Source organism: Taeniopygia guttata, chromosome 36, assembly GCF_048771995.1.
Source record: "Taeniopygia guttata chromosome 36, bTaeGut7.mat, whole genome shotgun sequence".
Taxonomy (NCBI): domain Eukaryota; kingdom Metazoa; phylum Chordata; class Aves; order Passeriformes; family Estrildidae; genus Taeniopygia; species Taeniopygia guttata.
In genome coordinates, this window is record NC_133061.1 from 297423 (window position 1) to 319203 (window position 21781).

The 21781-nt window shown below is 36.4% G+C and overlaps 3 gene segments (V, D, J or C); 1 reads left to right on the top strand and 2 right to left on the bottom strand.

Moving 5' to 3' along the window:
• Positions 1–8560: 8560 nt before the first annotated feature.
• LOC140681467 (Ig heavy chain V region 6.96-like) lies at positions 8561–9087 on the top strand (the record flags this gene model as incomplete). The annotated part of the segment is given in 1 exon segment: positions 8561–9087. A coding segment is annotated over 1 exon segment (512 nt), but the record flags the coding sequence as incomplete, so codon positions are not given.
• Positions 9088–11746: 2659 nt separating this feature from the next.
• On the bottom strand, positions 11747–12779 carry LOC115493014 (Ig heavy chain V region 914-like). The segment is given in 2 exon segments: positions 11747–12265; positions 12773–12779. Coding segments are annotated over 2 exon segments (446 nt in total).
• A 184-nt stretch (positions 12780–12963) lies between these two features.
• On the bottom strand, positions 12964–13528 carry LOC140681468 (immunoglobulin heavy variable 3-23-like). The segment is given in 2 exon segments: positions 12964–13331; positions 13442–13528. Coding segments are annotated over 2 exon segments (455 nt in total).
• Positions 13529–21781: the final 8253 nt, after the last annotated feature.

A 21781-nucleotide genomic window follows, 5' to 3' on the forward strand; every position in this document is an offset into this window, starting at 1 on the left:
ATCTCTGAGGGGATTTTGGGGGATCCCTGAGGGGATTTGGGATTTTTTGGGGATCCCTGAGGGAATTTTGGGATTTTTTGGGGTCTCCGAAGGGATTTTGGGGCGATTTTTGTGATTTTGGGGCGATTTTTGTGATTTTGGGGCGATTTTTGGGGTTTTTAGGGCGGATTTTGGGGACGCCCTCAGCGAACTTGGGGCGTCCCTGCCTCTGATTGGTTCCCCTTTTTCCCTCTCGACCAATCAGAAGCCGTCGCTGGGCAGATTTCACCCCTCAAGGGCACTTTCCCGCCAAGCGCGCTGATTGGTTCCCGCCTTTTCCCTTTGACCAATCAGCGGCCGCTGCTGAGGGAGAGGCGGGTCTTGGGGGATTGGGCGTTGATTTTAATTAAATTTTTAATTTTAATTAATTTATTTGGGGTTTTATCCACATTTTGATGATTTTTGAGTGTTTGGGGTTTTATTTCAGGGGATTGAATTGGTTTAATTTTAAATAATTATAATATAATTGAATTTAATTAAGGTTTGGTGTAATTAATTTAATTTTGAATAGTATAAATTTATTTTTAATTAATTGAGATTTTTAATTGTTATTATTAATTTCATTTAATATACATTTATATTTTTTAAATATGTTTTTTCACAACTAATAAAAAATATATTCAATTTCAATTAAATAATTAATTTCAATTAATATATTTTCTTACACTTAAAAAAACAAAATTATTTTTAATTTCAATTAAATTATTATATTCAATTAATATAATTTTGTGCATTTTTTTAATTTAAAATTATACATTTCCTAATAAAAAATTTTACGTGTTTATTGTATTAATTTCAATTAATATTAATTTATTTTTTAAATACCAATTTTTCAGTTAATAAAAGCAACAAAATTATTAATTACAGTTTATATAAATTTATATCTTTTATAAATTAAAATTTGTATTTTTAATTAATAAAAAGTAAAAAATCTAATATATTAATTTCATTAATTATAATTTTATACATTTTATAAATTAAAAATTAAAAATTTTCCAATTAATAAAAATCTATAATTTTATTATTTAATTTTCAATTAATAGATATTTCTATAGTATTTAAAAATTATAAATTTTCACTTAATAAAAATGTATAAATTTATTCTATTAATTTCAAATAAGATAAATTATCCATTTTCTAAATAAAAAAAATTAAATTTTTTTCAATTAATTAATTTTTAAAATCAAGATAATAAAATTAAAAAATTAAAAATAAAAATAAATTTTTAATATTTAATTTATTTTTCAATATAATTTTATTGGCTTAATTTCAATGAATATAAATAAAAACATTTATATTTTTACTTTTATTTTTATTTTTTTAAATTTATTTTTATTTAATTTTATCTTTAATTTAATATTAATTGTAATTTTAATTTAATTTAATTTTAATTTTTATTTAATTTTAATTTTTTATTTTTAATTAAGTTTTGAAGTAAATTTATTTTTTAATTCCTCTTGGAGTAGGATGAAATCTAAAAAATTAATTTAAAAAATATATATCGATTAAAAGAAATAAACTAATTAAAATTAAATAAAATTAAGAATAAAATCATAAATCAAATTAAATAAAATAGTAAATTAGATTAAATAAAATTAAATAAAATAAATAAAATTAAATAAAAAATATTAAAATAAATGGAATTAAATTGAAATAAAATAAAATAAAATAAAATAAAATAAAATAAAATAAAATAAAATAAAATAAAATTAAATTAAATAAAATAGATACAAAAATAAAAAATAAATAAATTTTAATAAATAAAATTAATCAAAGTAAATATAACACAAATATATTTAATTATTTTATTTTACCGTTTTATTTCAATTATTTAATTCCATTAATTACAATTATTTCACTCCTATTAATAAAAGTCACCAAAATTATAAAAATCAAACTTCACAATTAGAAAAAATTCATTAATTTATAATTACCAGGATTAAATCAAAGATAAAACACAATTAAAAAGAGAAAAATTAATGAATAAAAGGAAATAAAATAATTAATGGGAAAAGAAGGACAAGAAATTAATTTAAAATGTAACAGGTGTTAATTAAAATAAATTAAATATTTTCAGTTATTAATGACGAAATTAATAAACGAAATTTCTTAATAAAGTTAATTATTAATTAAATAATTCAAGATAATAAATTTTTATAATAATAAAATGAAAGTAAATTAATTAAAAGATGTACTGTTAATTAAAATAAATTAAAATATTTTCTGTTATTATCGATGAAATTAATAAACTAAAAATATTCAGAAAGTAAATTATTAATTAAAATAATTAAAGATAATAAATTTTTTAATAATAAAAGGAAAGGAAATTAATTAAAAGATGCAACAAGTGTTAATTAAAATAAATAAAATTATTTTCAGTAATTATTGTTGAAATTAATAAATATCGTTTATTAATAAATTAATATTATAATTATATTTAATAAATTAATAATAATTCGTTAATTAAATTAATTAATTCTTGATAATAAATAAATAAAATTATAAAATGACAGGAAACTAATTAAAAGATAGAACAAGTGTTAATAAAATAAATTAAAATATTTTCAGTTATTATTGATGAAATTAATAAATGTAATTTATTAATAAAATAAGTCTTTAATTAAATTAATCAATATAAAATAATGAATTATTAAACAATTAAATAAGAATCAGTAGAGGGGAAATAATTAAATTAAAAAGTGTGAAAACAATCGAAAAATATTAAAATTAATTGAAATTAATAAATGAAAATTGAAATAATTGAAATTAAAATTAAAAATTACCAAAATCCAATAAATCGAATGGAAGAAGATTTTTAAAAATCACCAAAAAATAAAATTGAGATTAAGAGTAAAAATAAAAATTAAGGCTAAAAATAAAAATTATAATTGTAATTATAATTAAAATTAAAATAAGTATTAAAAAATAAGAATAAGAATAAAAATAAAGATAAAATTACAGTTAAAATTAATCGTAAAGTAACAATTAAAAATAAAAATTAAATTAAAATATGAATAAAATTTAAAATAAAATTAAAAGTTAAAATTAAATGTGAAGTTACAATAAAGTATAAAAATAAAAATTAAAATAAGAATAAAAATTAAAATTTAAAATTACAATACAATTTAAAAATAAACATGAAAATTAAAATAATTTTTAATTTAAAAACATAAATTAAAGTAAAAGATAAAATAAATTAAATTTAAATATAAAATAAAAGTAAAAGAAAATAAATTTAGCGATATAATAAAATTTAAAATGAAAATAAAACGAAATAAATTTTTAAAAATCCGAATTAAAATTAATAAAATTTAAATCAGAATTAAATTTAAATTAAATTATATTACTTGTAAAATTACAAATAAAATTAAAATCTAGAAATTAAAATTAGCAATTAAATAAAAATGAAATTAAGATTCAGATTAACATTAAATTTTAAATAAAAATTAAATTAAACCAAAATTAAAAGAAAATTCAAATAAAAATTAACATTTAAATTATAATAAAAATAATAATACCATTAAAAATGAAAATAGAAATAATATTGCAAATAAAATATCAAACAAAAATAATATTCAATTAAATTGAAATTAAAATCAGAATTAAACATAAAAATAAAATCAAAAATACAGTTAAAATTAAAATAATATTAAAAATAAAAATAAAATTTCAATTGAAATAAAAAATAAGGTAAAATTAAAATTAAAATGACAAATAAAAATAATAAAAATTAAATCTCAAATAAAAATTAAAATAAATTTCAAGGTAAGAATAAAAATAAAATAAAAATCAAATAAAAATTACAAATAAAAATAAAAATAAAGAGAAATTAAAATTAAAACATTAAATCAAAATTAAATTAAATTTTAAGTTAAAATAAGAAATAAATAAAATTTACATTTAAGGTTATAAATATAATTAAATTCAGGAATTCAAATAAATCGTAATTAACATTTCAGACTAAAATTAAAATTAAAAATAAATGTAAAAACGAAATTAAAATTAAAATTATTATTAAAAATAGAAATAAAATTTCAATTAAAATTCGAAATAAGGTAAAATTAAAATTAAAATGACAAATAAAAATAATAAAAATAAAATCTCGAATCAAAATAAAAATAAATTTCAAGTTAAGATTAAAAATAAAATAAAAACTAAAATAAAAATTAAAAGAAATTAAAATTAAGACATTAAATCAAAACGAAATTAAATTTTAAGTTAAAATAAAAAAATAAATAAAAATTACATTTAAGGTTATAAATATAATTAAAATTAGAAATAGAAATAATTTAGATTTAAAATTTCAGACTAAAATTAAAATTAAAATAAAAGTTAAAATTAAAATTAAAATTAAAATTAATAATAAAAATAAAAATAAAAATTCAGATTTAATTTCAAATTGAAATTAAAATTAAAATTTAATAAAAAAATACAATTAAAAAATAAAAATAAAATCGGAGGTAAAACCAAGTTAAAGTTCCAGTTTAAGGTTTAGGAATGAAAAATTAAAAATTAAGAAATGCAATCAAGAAATGCAATTAAAGGTGACGAGAATTAAACCGATTTTTCCTCCGCCCCTTTCGGCGCCGGCGCCGCCCCCAAAGGAAAAATTCAAATTAGTTTTAAATTAGATAAAATTAAAATTAAAATTTAAGTTCGGATTAAAATTAAAATTAAAATTAAAATTAAAATTGAAATTAAAATTAAAAATAAAATTAAAATTAAAATTAAAATTAAAATTAAAATTAAAATTAAAATTAAAATTAAAATTAAAATTAAATTTAAATTTAAATTTAAATTTAAATTAAAAATAAAATTAAAAATAAAAATAAAAATAAAATTAAAAATAAAATTATAAATAAAATAAAAATTAAAAATAAAAATTAAAAATAAAAATAAAAATAAAAATAAAAATAAAAATAAAAATAAAATTAAAATTAAAAATCAAAATTAAAAATCAAAATTAAAATAAAATTAAAATTAAAAATCAAAATCAAAATAAAAATAAAAATAAAAAATAAAAATAAGAATATAATTCATCTTTAATTTAAAATTAAATCAAATTTAAATTAAAATTAAACTAAGACAAATTAAAATTAAAATTAAAAATCAGGTTAAAATAAAAAGGAAATTGAAATAAAAATAAATTAAAATTGAAATTTAAAATGAAATTAAATTTTAAAAAATAAACTATAAAGATTATATTAAAATTAAAATTGAGATTAAAATTAAAATGAAAATTAAGAATAAAACTAATTTTTAATTTCAAATTAATATTTAATTATTAAAAATAAAATTAAAATTAAAAATAAAAATAAGAATAGTAATAAAATTAATTTTTAATTTAAAATTAATTCAAATTTAAATGAAAATTAAACTAAGACAAATTAAAATTAAAATGAAAAATCAGGTTACAATAAAAAGGAAATTGAAATAAAAATAAATTAAAATTGAAATTTAAAATAATTAAAGTTTTTAAAATAAACTATAAAAATTTAAGATAAAATTAAAATTGAGATTAAAATTAAAATAAAAATTGAGAATAAAAGTGATTTTAAATTTAAAATTAATTAATATCGAATTATGAAAAATAAAATTGCAATTAAAAATAAAAATAAGAATAGGAATAAAATTAATTTTTAATTTAAAATTAATTCAAATGTAAATAGGAAATTAAACTAAGAAAAATTAAAATGAAAATTGAGGTTAAGATAAAAATGGAATTAATATTAAAGTAAATTAAAAATTGAATTTAAAATGAAATCAAAAATTTACAAATAAACTATAGAAATTAAAATTAAAATTACAATTAAAATTCAGATTGAAATAAAAATTAAAATAAAATCTAAAAAAATTTAAATTACAATTTAAAATTAAATGAGATTTTTAAAAATAAACTATAAAAATGAAAATTAAATAGAAAATTAAATAAAAAATTAAAATAAAAATGAAAAATAAAAATAAAAATAATTTTTAATTTAAAATTAATAAATAGGAACTAAAATAAAAAATAAAATCAACCAAAGCTGAATTTCCTCTTTCCCCTTTCGGCCCCAAAACATCAAAATAAATCGAAATAAATTTAAAATAAAATAAAATAAAATAAAATAAAATGAAATAAAATAAAACAAAATAATGTAAAATAAAATAAAGTAAAATAAAATAAAATATTTATTTCAACTATAAGTTCAATATAAAAATAAAAATAAATTTTTAATTAGATAACCTTTATATTAAAATTATAAATAAAATTCAGATTAAAATTAAAATTAAATTAAAATCAAAATAAATTAGTGTTTAAAATAAATGTAGCATTAAAGTAAAATTTTAAAATAAAATATTAGAATTAAAATTGGAATAAAAATTAAAATTAAAATTAAATTAAATGAAAATAAATTAATATTTAAATTAAATTTTACATTAAGTTAAATTTTAAAAATAAAATATTAAAATTAAAATTGAAATAAAAATAAAAATTAAATTAAAATAAAAATAAAGTAATATTTAAATTAAATGTAACATTAAATTATAATTTTAAAATAAAATATTAGAAATAAGTTTGGAATAAAAATCAAATTAAATTAAAATCAAAATATATTAATATTTAAATTAAATGTAACATTACATTAAAATTTTAAAATAAAATATTAGAATTAAAATTGGAATAAAAATAAAATTGAAATGAAAATATAAATTAAAATTAAGGTTAAAGTTAAAATAAGATAAAATAAAAATTAAAAATAAAAACAAAATTAAGAATAAATTAAAATTTGAAATAAAGTAAAAAATGAAAAAATAAAAATGAAAAAGAAAAAGAAAAATCAGAAATAAAAGTTAAATTTAAAAATAAAATTAAGAATAAAATAGAATTTGAAATTCGGTAAAAACTTAAAACTTAAAAATTAAAAAATCAAATCAAAATTAGAATTAGAATTAGAATTAGAATTAAAATTAAAAATAAAATTAAAATTAAAATTAAATATAAAATTAAGAATAAAAATAAAATGAAGAATAAAAATAAAAAAATTAGAAATAGAAATAGAAATAGAAATAGAAATAGAAATAAAAATAAAAATAAAAATAAAATAAAAATAAAAATAAAATTAAAAATAAAAATAAAAATAAAAATAAAAATAAAAATAAAAATAAAAATTAAAAATGAAGAATAAAAATAAAAATAAAAATAAAAATAAATTAAAACTTAAAATAAAAAGAAAATAAAAAAGAAAAGATAGAATTACAATTAAAATAATAAAACATAAAAATTCAAATTACAAATAAAATGAAGCATAAAATTAAATATAAATTTAAAATAAATAAAAATAGAAATAGAAACAAAAATAAAAATTAAAATAAAGGCAGAGAAATTGGAATTAAAATAAAACCAACACGAACCAAAACCGAAATTAAAATTAAACCCAAACGAGACCAAATTTGCTCCAAAAACCCAAATTTGGCCCAATTTGGCCCCACTTTCGCTTTCGGCGCCGCAGCTGCTGCTCTCGGAACCTCCGGTTAATTAGTGCAGAGTTAATTAGGGTGGATAATTAATGTTTGGTGTTATTATTAAATGTGATAATAATTTGATAATTGTAGATATATTACAATAAATAATATATATGTATTATAGGAATATAATAATATATTATTAATATAATAAAGGTAATAATTATATAATAATTGTATATATAATACAATAAATAATATATACATAATATAAAAATATAATAATATAAGTGTAATAATGATATAATAATTGTATATATAATATAATAGTATAATCAATATAATAATAATATAATAATTTTTATTAAATTTATTGCTATTAGAAAAATGTAAAAATAACATCAATTATCATATTTATTATTACTATTTTTACAATAAAGAAGCGTAAAAATAATTCTATTATTAATACTATTATTATTAAATGTAATAATAATATAATAATTGTGTATATAATATATACATAATATAACAATATAATAATACAATCATATAATAAATATAATAATATAATAATTTTTATTCAATTTATTCTAATTAGAAATAAATTTAATGGTAACCATTAGTTATTATTACTATAAATGCGATAATTATACACAAAAAATTTTATTAGTTACTATAATTATATTTATTATTATTATTTTTGTAATAAAGAAGCGTAAAAATAATTCTATTATTAATACTATTATTATTAAATGTAATAATAATATAATAATTGGACATATAATACAATTTATAATATATATGGAATATAATAGTATAATTATACAATAATAATATAATAAAGGTCATAATTTTATAATAATTTTATATATAATACAATATATTATATATACATAATATAACAATATAATAATATAATTAATGTGATAATAATATAATAATTGTATATATAATACAATATATAAGATATGCATAATATAATAAATATAATAATAATATAATAATTTTTATTAAATTTATTATTATTAGAAATAAATGTAATAATGATTTGGGGACAGGGGGGACGCGGTGATGGGGCCGATGGCAGCAGGAGCAGGAGGAGGAGAAAGTGTCACAATTTGGGGCCCCGAGTCAGGATTTGGGTCAGTTTGGAGCTTTTCCCGTCCCCATCTGCCCCTGTCCCCGCAGGGCTGCGGCGGCCGTGACCCTGCTGGAGTCCGGGGGCACCTCCAGCCCCCCGGGGGGTCCCTGCGCCTCCTCTGCCGCGCCTCCGGCTTCGATTTCGGGAATTTTGACATGTATTGGGTGCGCCAGAAATCTGGGCAGGGGCTGGAATGGGTCGCAGGGATCTACACCGGTGGTGGCAGCACCTATTACGCGCCGTCGGTCAAGGGTCGGTTCACGATCTCCCGGGACAACGGGCAGAGCTCGGTGACGTTGGCCATGAACAGCCTCAAGGACGACGATTCCGCTGTTTATTTCTGTGCCAAAAACGCTCACAGTGGTGCTGCTGTTCAGAATTTTGACGTCAATCTGAGTTTTCTGTCCCCTGTCCCCAAATCCCCGACCCGTCCCTCCGACCCCTGACCCCACTGCCGACCCTTTGTCCCACCTGGGACTGATTTGGGCAAAATCCCAACTCTTGGCCCCAAATCCCAACTCTTGGCCCCAAATCCCAACTCTTGGCCCCAAATCCCAACTCTCGGCCCCAAATCCCAACTCTCGGCCCCAAATCCCAACTCTCGGCCCCAAATCCCAACTCTCGGCCCCAAATCCCAACTCTCGGCCCCAAATCCCAACTCTCGGCCCCAAATCTCAGCTCTTGGCCCCAAACCAGGGCCGGTCTCACCCTGAGCTCAGCGTTGGCCCTGAAATCTCAACTGTCGCCCCCAGACTTGTCCCGTTTGGCCCCAAATTTCCGCTGCTGCCACCGAGTCACAGCCACTGACCCAAATCTGCCCCTCTGACCCCTAATCTGCCCCAGTGGCCTCACATCGGGACTTTTGGCCCCAAATTCAAATCCTTTACCCCTCACCTCAACCTGGGGCCCAAATCTTGAGCGATTCCATGAAAAGGGGCCCCGAGTCGGGATTTGGGTCAGTTTGGAGCTTTTCCCGTCCCCATCTGCCCCTGTCCCCGCAGGGCTGCGGCGGCCGTGACCCTGCTGGAGTCCGGGGGCACCTCCAGCCCCCCGGGGGGTCCCTGCGCCTCCTCTGCCGCGCCTCCGGCTTCGATTTTGGGAATTTTAACATGGATTGGGTGCGCCAGAGACCCGGGCAGGGGCTGGAGTGGGTGGCAGAGATCAGGGAGAACGGTGCCAGCGCTTGGTACGCGCCGTCGGTGCGGGGTCGGTTCAGGATCTCCAGGGACAACGGGCAGAGCTCGGTGACGTTGGCCATGAACAGCCTCAAGGATGAGGATTCCGCTGTTTATTTCTGTGCCAAATCTGCCGGAACCGGTGGCGGTTGTTGCTTCGCTGCTGATTATATTGATGGTGCCGGTGCTGGCTACGCTCACCCTTTGTGTCCACAATGTCCCCAAACCCCAAACCCTTCCCCAAACCCCAGCCCAGCTCTTGTCCATCCATCCCAACCTGGGGCCGTGCTCGATCCGCTCGTGCCGGTGCCGCGACGGTTCCTCGGGAGACCAGACCCGGCTGGAACGGTGTCATGGTCTGACACGGAAAAGAACTTTTCCGGAAGGGAGAGGTCAATTTGGACATGACCAATTGGAGGTGGACACGGCTCTGAGAACACAGAGGGTTCACAGCAGAACTCCCAGCAGAACTCGCTCCCTGGGTTCCGCTCAGCGGTCAGTGCAGGACTCTCCCCTGCCCGGCCACCAGCTGGGTGGGGGAGGGGAGAAGCCACGTGGCCTTCGGAGGTCACCCAAGGGTGGAGGGGCTGGAACCCCCTGCAGATGGAAGGGTGGAGAACTCTGGGATGTCTCCGTTCCCCCAGAGTCTCTCTCTCTCTCAGGAGGGACAGCGATGGTTTATCGGCGATGGTTTATCGGCGATACACCACAGGGAAGGCCCAGACGGGTGTGGGAGCTGAGCCGGGGCAGCGACCCCAAACCCCAAACCCCAAACCCCAAACCCCAAACCCCAAACCCCAAACCCCAAACCCCAAACCCCAAACCCCAAACCCCAAACCCCAAACCCCAAACCCCAAACCCAAACCCCAAACCCCAAACCCCAAACCCCAAACCCCAAACCCCAAACCCTTCCCCAAACCCCAAACCCCAAACCCCAAACCCCAAACCCCAAATCCCTAAATCCTGACTCGGGGCACCTAAGATAAAAAAGATTAATGGGGCACTGCTCAAAAGGTATTAAATAATACAGCATTAATTAAAAGAGATAATTAGAGCACTCGTTAAAAGTTATTCATAGAGAATTAGTTAAAAGAGATTGAAATGGCATTAGCTAAAAATATAAATACAGCACTAATTAAAAGAGATTAACACAACATCATTAATTCAAAGAGTTAAATACAGAATTAATTGAAATATTTAAATGCGGTTTATTTCTGCGCCAAATCTGCCGACAACAATTGGGGTGTTCCTGCGGGGGTCGATTCTTTCGATCCCCATCCCCACATCCCAATTTACCCAAAATCCCAACTCTCGGCCCCAAATCCCAACTCTTGGCCCCAAAATCCCAACTCTCGGCCCCAAATCCCAACTCTCGGCCCCAAATCCCAACTCTCGGCCCCAAATCTCAGCTCCTGGCCCCAAACCAGGGCCGGTCCCACCCTGAGCTCAGTTTGGTCCCTCAAATCCCAACTGTCGCCCCCAGACTTGTCCCGTTTGGCCCCAAATTTCCGCTGCTGGCACCGAGTCCCAGCCACCGACCCAAATCTGCCCCTCTGGCCCCAAATCTGCCCCTCTGACCCCAAATCTGCCCCATGGCCCCAAATCTGCCCCTCTGGCCCCAAATCTTCCCATGGCCCCAAATCTGCCCCATGGACCCAAATCTGCCCCTCTGGCCCCAAATCTGCCCCATGGCCCCAAATCTGCCCCTCTGGCCCCAAATCTGCCCCTCTGGCCCCAAATCTGCCCCTCTGACCCCAAATCTGCCCCTGGGGCCCCAAATCTGCCCCATGGACCCAAATCTGCCCCTCTGGCCCCAAATCTGCCCCTCTGACCCCAAATCTGCCCCTCTGGCCCCAAATCTGCCCCATGGACCCAAATGTGCAGAGTTTTGGGGTGAACCTGTGAGATTTGGGTCAAAGCTGAAAGCGGCAGAGAAACGAGAGAGTTTGGGGCAAAACGGTCACGGTTTGGTGCCGACAGCTGAGATTTGGGGGAGAATGTGGGAATTTGGGGATGTTTGTGGGCTCAGGGCCTGGGGGACAGGCTGGCACCAGGATTGTCACCAGCAGCAGCACCAGCAGCACCAGCAGCGGCATATTTGGCACAGAAATAAACAGCGGAATCGTCGTCCTTGAGGCTGTTCATGGCCAACGTCACCGAGCTCTGCCCGTTGTCCCGGGAGATCGTGAACCGGCCCTGCACCGACGGCGCGTAGGCGGTGCCACCACCGCTGTTGATGTACGCAACGAATTCCAGCCCCTGCCCGGGTCTCTGTCGCACCCATTCCATGGCGTAGCTGCCGAAATCGAAGCCGGAGGCGCGGCAGAGGAGGCGCAGGGACCCCCCGGGGGGCTGGAGGTGCCCCCGGACTCCAGCAGGGTCACGGCCGCCGCAGCCCTGCGGGGACAGGGGCAGATGGGGACGGGAAAAGCCCCAAACTGACCCAAATCCTGACTCGGGGCCCCTTTTCCATTTCAGGAATTTTGGGATGCCCACAACCATCCCCAAATTCCCACATTCTCCCCCAAATCTCAGCTGCCGACACCAAACCGTGACCGTTTCCCCCCAAACTCTCTCGTTTCTCTGCCGCTTTCAGCTTTGACCCAAATCTCACAGGTTCACCCCAAAACTCTGCCTTTTGTGCCCCAGATCTCAGCGGGGGTCACTGCTGACCACCGGACCCAAACCCGGCTGGTTCTGCCCCAAATCTCAGCTGCCGGCACCAAACCTCAGCTCTGGGCGCCGAGGCTCAGCCGAGGGCCCCAAACCGGGGTGCAAACGGGCGAGATTTGGGGTCAGAGGGGCAGATTTGGGGTCAGAAGGGCAGATTTGGGGCCATGGGGCAGATTTGGGTCGGTGGGGCAGATTTGGGGTCAGAGGGGCAGATTCGGGGCCATGGGGCAGATTTGGGTCCCATAGGCTCAACATTGGACCCAAATCTACCCCACTGGCCCCAATCTGCCCCACTGACCCCACATCGGGACTTTTGGCCCCAAATTCAAATCCTTCACCCCTCACCTCCAGTTTGGGCCCAAATCTGGAGCGATTCAATGAAATTTGGGGAACGAGGCCCCGAGTGTGGCCCCGAGGGGACGTTTGGGGCAGGGCCGGGGCGGGGCTGGGGCAGAGGGGCAGGAACGGGGTCAGGGCCGGGGTTTGGGGTCAGGGGGACAGAGCAATGGGGGTGGCGCCAAAACCACTGGCGGTGTTGGCATCACCACCGGTGTAAGCGCGTTTGGCGCAGAAATAAACAGCGGAATCGTCGTCCTTGAGGCTGTTCATGGCCAACGTCACCGAGCTCTGCCCGTTGTCCCGGGAGATCCTGAACCGATCCTTGACCGATGGCGCGTATCTGGTGCTGCCACCGCTGCTGCTGATCCCCGCGACCCATTCCAGCCCCTGCCCGGGTCTCTGGCGGATCCAGTACACGGTGGCACTGCCGAAATCGAAGCCGGAGGCGCGGCAGAGGAGGCGCAGGGACCCCCCGGGGGGCTGGAGGTGCCCCCGGACTCCAGCAGGGTCACGGCCGCCTGGAGCAACGTGGGGAAAGGGGCCCCGAGTCAGGATTTGGGTCAGTTTGGAGCTTTTCCCGTCCCCATCTGCCCCTGTCCCCGCAGGGCTGCGGCGGCCGTGACCCTGCTGGAGTCCGGGGGCACCTCCAGCCCCCCGGGGGGTCCCTGCGCCTCCTCTGCCGCGCCTCCGGCTTCGATTTCGGGAGCTTTGACATGTATTGGATCCGCCAGAGACCCGGGCAGGGGCTGGAATGGGTCGCGGGGATCAGCAGCGGTGGCAGCACCATCTACGCGCCGTCAGTCAAGGGCCGGTTCACGATCTCCCGGGACAACGGGCAGAGCTCGGTGACGTTGGCCATGAACAGCCTCAAGGACGACGATTCCGCTGTTTATTTCTGCGCCAAACGTGCTGGTGCTGGTTGGGCTGATAGTGCGGCTGTTGTTGACGCTTTTGGCCCTGCCCCGAATTGCCGCGTCCCCCTGACCCCAAACCCCGGCCCTGACCCCGTTCCTGCCCCTCTGCCCCAGCCCCGCCCCGGCCCTGCCCCAAATGTCACCTCGGGGCCTCGTTCCCCAAATTTCGTTGAATCGCTCAAGATTTGGGCCCAAGCGGGAGGTGAGAATGAAGGATTTGAATTTGGGGCCAAAAGTCCCGATGGGAGGCCAGAGGGGCAGATTTGGGGCCATGTCATGGTTTGACACTGGCACGATGCCAGTGCCCCCATGAAAATACAATTTCTCAACTGGATGCTGTGAAATGCGATCGAGAACAGAGCAAAGCAGCCCCAACCTTAATAATAAGAAAAAAACTTTATTAAATTGCTATTATTATGCTATTTTAAAAGAGGGGGAAAAAAGACTTATACACAATTCAAAACGAAAACCTTCCAAAGCATTTTTCCTCCCACCACCCACCTCCAACCTGGACCCCAATCAGGTTTCCACCCTCCAGATAATCAATACCCAGCCCATCGACAGATAATCAACACCCAATGCATCGACAGATAATCAACACCCAGCCCATTGACAGATAATCAACACCCAGTCCATTGACAGATAATCCACACCCAGTCCATTGACAGATAATCCACACCCAATCCATTGACAGATAATCCACACCCAGTCCATTGACAGATAATCCACACCCAGTCCATTGACAGATAATCCACACCCAATCCATTGACAGATAATCCACACCCAGTCCATTGACAGATAATCCACACCCAATCCATTGACAGATAATCAATACCCAATCCATTGACAGATAATCCACACCCAGTCCATTGACAGATAATCCACACCCAGTCCATTGACAGATAATCAACACCCAATCCATTGACAGATAATCCACACCCAGTCCATTGACAGATAATCAACACCCAATCCATTGACAGATAATCCACACCCAGTCCATTGACAGATAATCAACACCCAATCCATTGACAGATAATCAACACCCAATCCATTGACAGATAATCAATACCCAATCCATTGACAGATAATCCACACCCAGTCCATTGACAGATAATCCACACCCAGTCCATTGACAGATAATCCACACCCAGTCCATTGACAGATAATCAACACCCAATCCATTGACAGATAATCCACACCCAATCCATTGACAGATAATCCACACCCAGCCCATCGACAGATAATCAACACCCAATCCATGGACAGATAATCAACACCCAGTCCATTGACAGATAATCAATACCCAATCCATTGACAGATAATCAACACCCAGTCCATTGACAGATAATCAACACCCAGCCCATTGACAGATAATCAACACCCAATCCATTGACAGATAATCAACACCCAGCCCATTGACAGATAATCCACACCCAATCCATTGACAGATAATCAACAACCAATCCATTGACAGATAATCCACACCCAATCCATTGACAGATAATCAACAACCAATCCATTGACAGATAATCCACACCCAATCCATGGACAGATAATCAACACCCAGCCCATTGACAGATAATCAATACCCAATCCATTGACAGATAATCAACACCCAATCCATTGACAGATAATCAACACCCAATCCATTGACAGATAATCAACACCCAGCCCATTGACAGATAATCCACACCCAATCCATTGACAGATAATCAACAACCAATCCATTGACAGATAATCCACACCCAATCCATTGACAGATAATCAACAACCAATCCATTGACAGATAATCCACACCCAATCCATGGACAGATAATCAACACCCAGCCCATTGACAGATAATCAATACCCAATCCATTGACAGATAATCAACACCCAGCCCATTGACAGATAATCAATACCCAATCCATTGACAGATAATCAACACCCAATCCATTGACAGATAATCAACACCCAGCCCATTGACAGATAATCAATACCCAGTCCATCTGCAGGTGTCTGTCCTGTGCCACAGACCCCCAAAAACACAGCTGCCACCACCCGGAGAAGACGTTTGCCAATTTGGGTCCATGGGGCAGATTTGGGGTCAGAGGGGCAGATTTGGGGCCAGAGGGGCAGATTTGGGGTCATGGGGCAGATTTGGGGCCAGAGGGGCAGATTTGGGGTCATGGGGCAGATTTGGGGCCAGAGGGGCAGATTTGGGGCCGATCCTCAAAATTTCACCATTTCCCCCAAAATTCAGCCCCAAATCTCGACTTTTCCCCCCAATTTTGACAAATTTCCCCAATTTGGTCCCAAATTTAATTTCCTGGATTGGCCCCAAATTCCCCCAAATTGGCACCAAACTCCCCCAAATTTGCCTCAAATTCCCTCAGATTTGCCCCAAATTCCCTCAGATTTGCCCCAAATTTCCCCAATTTGGCCCCGAATTTAATTCCCACAGATTGGCCCCAAATTCCACCAAATCAGCCCCAAATTCCCTCAGATTGGCCCCAAATTCCCCCAAATTTGTCCCAAATTCCTCAGGAATGGCCCCAAATTTAATTCCCGGGATTGGCCCCAAATTCCTCCAAATTGGCCCCAAACTCCCCCAAATTTGCCTCAAATTCCCTTAGATTGGCCCCAAATTTCCCCAATTTGGTCCCAAATTGAATTCCTTGGATTGGGCCCAAATTCCTCCAAATTGGCCCCAAATTTAATTCCCAGGATTGGCCCCAAATTCCCCCAAATTTGCCTCAAATTCCCTCAGATTGGCCACAAATTCCCCCAAATTTGTCCCAAATTGAATTCCCAGGATTGGCCCCAAATTTCCCCAAATTTGCCTCAAATTCCCTCAGATTTGCCCCAAATTTGGGGCCAATTTGGGGGAGTTTGGGACTAATTTGGGGAATTTTGGGGCCAATTTGGGGAATTTTAGGGCTGATTTGGGGGAATTTGGGACCAATCCAAGGAATTAAATTTGGGGCAATTCCTGGAGAATTTGGGGCCAATTTGGGGCAAATTTGGGGGAATTTGGGACCAATTTGGGAGAATTTGGGGCCAATCCAGGGGAGCCAAATTTGGGTCCAATCCTGGGAATTTTGGGGCCAATTTGGGGGAATTTGGGACAAATTTGGGGCAATTTGGGGGCAATTTGGGGCAAATCCAGGGGAGTTGAATTAGGGGCAAACTTGGGAGATTTTGGGACAAATTTGGAGGAATTTGGGGCCAATTTGGGGGAATTTGGGACAAATCCAAGCAATTAAATTTGGGGCAATTCCTGGGGAAATTGGGGCCAATTTGGGGAATTTTGGGGCCAATCTGGGGGAATTTGGGGCAAATTTCGGACAAATTTGGGGCCAATTTGGAGGAATTTGGGACAAATCCAAGGAATTAAATTTGGGGCAAATTTGGGGAAATTTGGGACCAATTTGGGGGAATTTGGGACCAATTTGGGGGAATTTGGGGCCAATTTGGGGGAATTTGGGACCAATTTGGGGGAATTTGGGGCCAATTTGGGGGAATTTGGGACAAATCCAAGGAATTAAATTTCAGGCAAATTTGGGGGAATTTGAGGCAAATCTGGGGGATTTTGGGGCAAATTTGGGGGAATTTGGGACCAATCCCGGGAATTAAATTTGGGACCAATTTGGGGGAATTTGGGGCCAAACCTGGGAAATAAATCTGGGGCAAATCTGGAGGATTTTGGGGCAAATTTGGGGCCAATTTGGGGGAATTTTGGGGCCAATTTGGGGGAATTTGGGGCAAAAGCTGCGAAAATTCGCATTTTTGGCCCCAAATCTCAAAGCTTTGCCCAAAATTCGCATTTTTGGCCCCAAATCTCAAAGCTTTGCCCAAAATTCAGATTTTTGGCCCCAAATCTCAAAGATTTGCCCAAAATTCACATTTTTGGCCCCAAATCTCAAAGCTTTGCCCAAAAATCAGATTTTTGGCCCCAAATCTCAAAGATTTGCCCAAAATTCGCGGTTTTGGCCCCAAATATCCGGGTTTTGCCCAAAATTCGCATTTTTGGCCCCAAATCTCAAAGCTTTGCCCAAAATTCGCATTTTTGGCCCCAAATCTCAAAGATTTGCCCAAAATTCGCTTTTTTGGCCCCAAATCTCGAAGATTTGCCCAAAATTCGCATTTTTGGCCCCAAATCTCCGGGTTTTGCCCAAAATTCCCATTTTTGGCCCCAAATCTCAAAGCTTTGCCCAAAAATCAGATTTTTGGCCCCAAATCTCAAAGCTTTGCCCAAAATTCACATTTTTGGCCCCAAATCTCAAAGTTTTGCCCAAAATTCGCATTTTTGACCCCAAATCTCGAAGATTTGCCCAAAATTCGCATTTTTGGCCCCAAAATCGCCCAAATTTCGCTCTCTTGGCGCCCTCTGGCGGCCGAATTTGGATTTTCCCGCCCCAAAAAAATCGGCGGCGATGACGTCACCAATAATTAGCGCGATTAATTAATTAATTCCGCCTCGCTGATTATTTATTTAATCGTTTTTTTCCACCATTTAATCGCTTTTAATCCATTAATTGATTAATTGGAGGCCTGCTCAGCTAATTAATGAGTTGATTAATTAATTATTCGGTTAATTAGGGTGGTTGTTTGTTAATGAATTAATTAGATTTGGCCTGTAGTGGATTTCTAATTAAAGAAATTATTAAATAAAGTTTTAATTAAAATTTTAAATAATTGTTTTTTATAAATTAAATAATTAAGTACCTGTGATTAATTAAGTACCTTTATTGACCAATTAATTAATTGCGTTCCTTTGATTAACCCCGATTAATTAATTAATCCGAACCCCCGTGATGGATCCTAATTAACCTGTAATTAATTAATTAATTACTCCTGTGATTATCCCCTATTATCATTAATTAATTAGGCTCCTTGATTCCAATTAATTAATTAACATATGGGATGCCCGTGATTAACGCCGATTAATTAATTAAGCAATTAAACTGATGCCTGTGATTAATACTGAGCCATTAATTAATTACGTGGACAAATGAGCCATTAATTAATTAATTAATTAATTAGATGCCTGCAATTACCACCGGGACCATTAATTAATTAATTGGACTCCGGCAATTAACTGGGAGCTATTAATTAATGAAACGGATGCCTACAATAATAATTAATGAATTTAATTTGATCTATAAATTAATGAACTGGACTCTTGCAATTATCTGAGACTTATTAATTAATGAACCAGAAATTAACGAAATTAATTGGGCCCTATTAATTAATTAATTGGACACTTGCAATTAACTCAGACCCATTAATTAATGAACTGAACACTTGTAATTAAATGGGACCTATTAATTAATGGACCTGGGACCTTTTAATTAATGAACCAGATTCTTACAATTAAGTGAAACCTATTAATTAATGAACCTGCAATTAACTCAGACCCATTAAATAATAAACCTAAAATTAACTGAAACCCATTAATTAACCCAATTAATGAAGCCCTGTAATTACCCAAAACCCATTAATTAATGAACCAGAATCTTGCAATTACCCGTGCTGCATTAATTAATGAACCTGAAATTAACTGGGTCCTATTAATTAATGAATTGAATGCCTGTAATTAACTCAGACACATTAATTAACAAACTGAACACCTTCAATGACCCAAAACCCATTAATTAAACTCCTCCAATTATCCAAAACCCATTAATTTCACCCCTTCAATTAACTGAAACCCACTAATTAAACCCCTCCAATTAACCGAGACCCATTAATTAAAATCCCAACCCCTCCAATAACGCAAAACCCATTAATTAGCCTCTGCAATTAACTGAAACCCACTAATTAACCCCCTCCAATTAACCCTTTCCCCGCCAAACCCCCCAAAAAAGGGACGTATCCCAAAAGTGGGTGTGGCCCAAAAAAGGGGCGTGGCCAAAAATGGGCGTGACCCAAAAATGGCATCTCCAAAAATGGGCGTGGCCAAAAATTGGTGTATCCAAAAAATGGGCGTGACCCCAAAAAATGACGTCACCAAAAGTGGGCGTGGCCCCCAAAAAAGGGGCGTGTCCCCCTCCATAAATCCCCGTCCCCGCCGCCGTTGCCGACAGCGATGGTGGCCACCACCCCCGACCGCGCCGCCGGCGCCATCTTGGCCCTCCTGACCCTATTGGCCGTTCCCGGTGAGCCACGCCCCCTTCATTTAAATACCTTTCACACCCTAATTAACATCTAATTAATATTCATATCAATTTTTCTCGCAGGGATCCGGGCGGCCGTGACCCTGACGGAGTCCGGGGGTGACCTCCAGCCCCCCGGGGGGTCCCTGCGCCTCCTGTGCCGGATCGGCGGCGCCGGCGCGGCCGTTTGGGCGCGGCAGCGCGGCGGCGGCGGGTTGGAGGCGATCGGTGCCGGCGGCGCCGGCGGGAAGTTCGCGGTTAAAGATGGCGGCGGAGGGGGTTGGGCGGTGTTGGAAGGGGAAGGGTTGGAGGAAGGAGATTCCGGAGTTTATTTCTGCGGCGCTCACGGCGGTGGAGGGGAGGGGAGGGGTGGGGGGAAAGGGTCGGGGGGGGGGGTTGGTCATGGTTGAGTTGGGTTGGTCATGGTTGGGTGGAAGAGGAAGAGGAAGATGAAGACGAAGACGAAGACGAAGACGAAGACGGGGTTTGGTTGGATCGTTCATGGTTGGGTTGGGTTGGTCATGGTTGGGTGGAAGAGGAAGAGGGGGTTGGGTTGAGTTGGGTGGAAGAGGAAGACGGCGTTGGGTTGGTCATGGTTGAGTTGGGTTGGTCACGGTTGAGTGGAAGAGGAAGATGAACATGAAGAGGGCGTTGGGTTGGTCATGGTTGGGTTGGTCATGGTTGAGTGGAAGAGGAAGATGAAGAGGGGGTTGGGTTGGCCATGGTTGGGTTGGGTTGAGTTGGTCATGGTTGGGTTGGGTTGGTCATGGATGACTGGAAGAGGAAGAGGAAGAAGAAGATGAAGATGAAAAGGGGGTTGGGTTGGGTTGGTGATGGTTGGGTTGGTCATGGTTGAGTTGACTTGAGTTGGGTGGAAGAGGAAGAGGGGGTTGGGTTGGTCATGGTTGAGTTGAGTTGGGTTGGTCATGGTTGGGTTGGTCATGGTTGGGTTGGGTTGGAAGAGGAAAAGGAAGATGAAGACGAAAACGGAGTTGGGTTGGTCATGGTTGGGTTGGTCATGCTTGAGTTGGGTTGGGTTGGGTTGGTCATGGTTGGGTTGGGTGGAAGAGGAAGAGGGGATTGGGTTGGGTTGGGTTGGGTTGAGTTGGGTCAGTCATGGTCGGGTTGAGTTGGGTGGAAGAGGAAGGGGGGTTGGGTTGGGTTGGGTTGGGTTGGTCATGGTTGGGTTGGGTTGGAAGAGGAAAAGGAAGATGAAGACGAAAACGGAGTTGGGTTGGTCATGGTTGGGTTGAGTTGGTCATGGTTGACTGGAAGAGGAAGAGGAAGAGGAAGACGAAGACGAAGACGAAGATGAAGACGAAAAGGGGGTTGGGTTGGGTTGGCCATGGTTGGGTTGAGTTGGGTTGGTCATGGTTGGGTTGGGTTGGTCATGGTTGGGTTGGATCGGTCATGGTTGGGTTGGGTTGGTCATGGTTGACTGGAACAGGAAGATGAAGAGGAAGATGAAGACCAAAAGGGGGTTGGGTTGGGTTGGCCATGGTTGGGTTGAATTGGGTTGGGTTGAGTTGAGTGGAAGAGGAAGAGGGGGTTGGGTTGGTCATGGTTGGGTTGAGTTGGGTTGAGTTGGGATGGGTTGGGATGGGTTGGGATGGGTTGAGTTGCGTTGGTTGTGGTTGGGTGGAAGAGGAAGAGGGAGTTGGGTTGGTCATGGTTGAGTTGAATTGAGTTGAGTGGAAGAGGAAGATGAACATGAAGAGGGGGTTGGGTTGGTCATGGTTGACTGGAAGAGGAAGAGGAAGATGAAGACGATGATGAAGACGAAAAGGGGGTTGGGTTGGGTTGAGTTGGGTTGGGTTGGTCATGGTTGAGTTGGGTTGAGTTGGGTGGAAGAGGAGAAGAGGAAGAAGAGGAAGAGGGGGTTGGGTTGGTCATGGTTGGGTTGGGTTGGTCATGGTT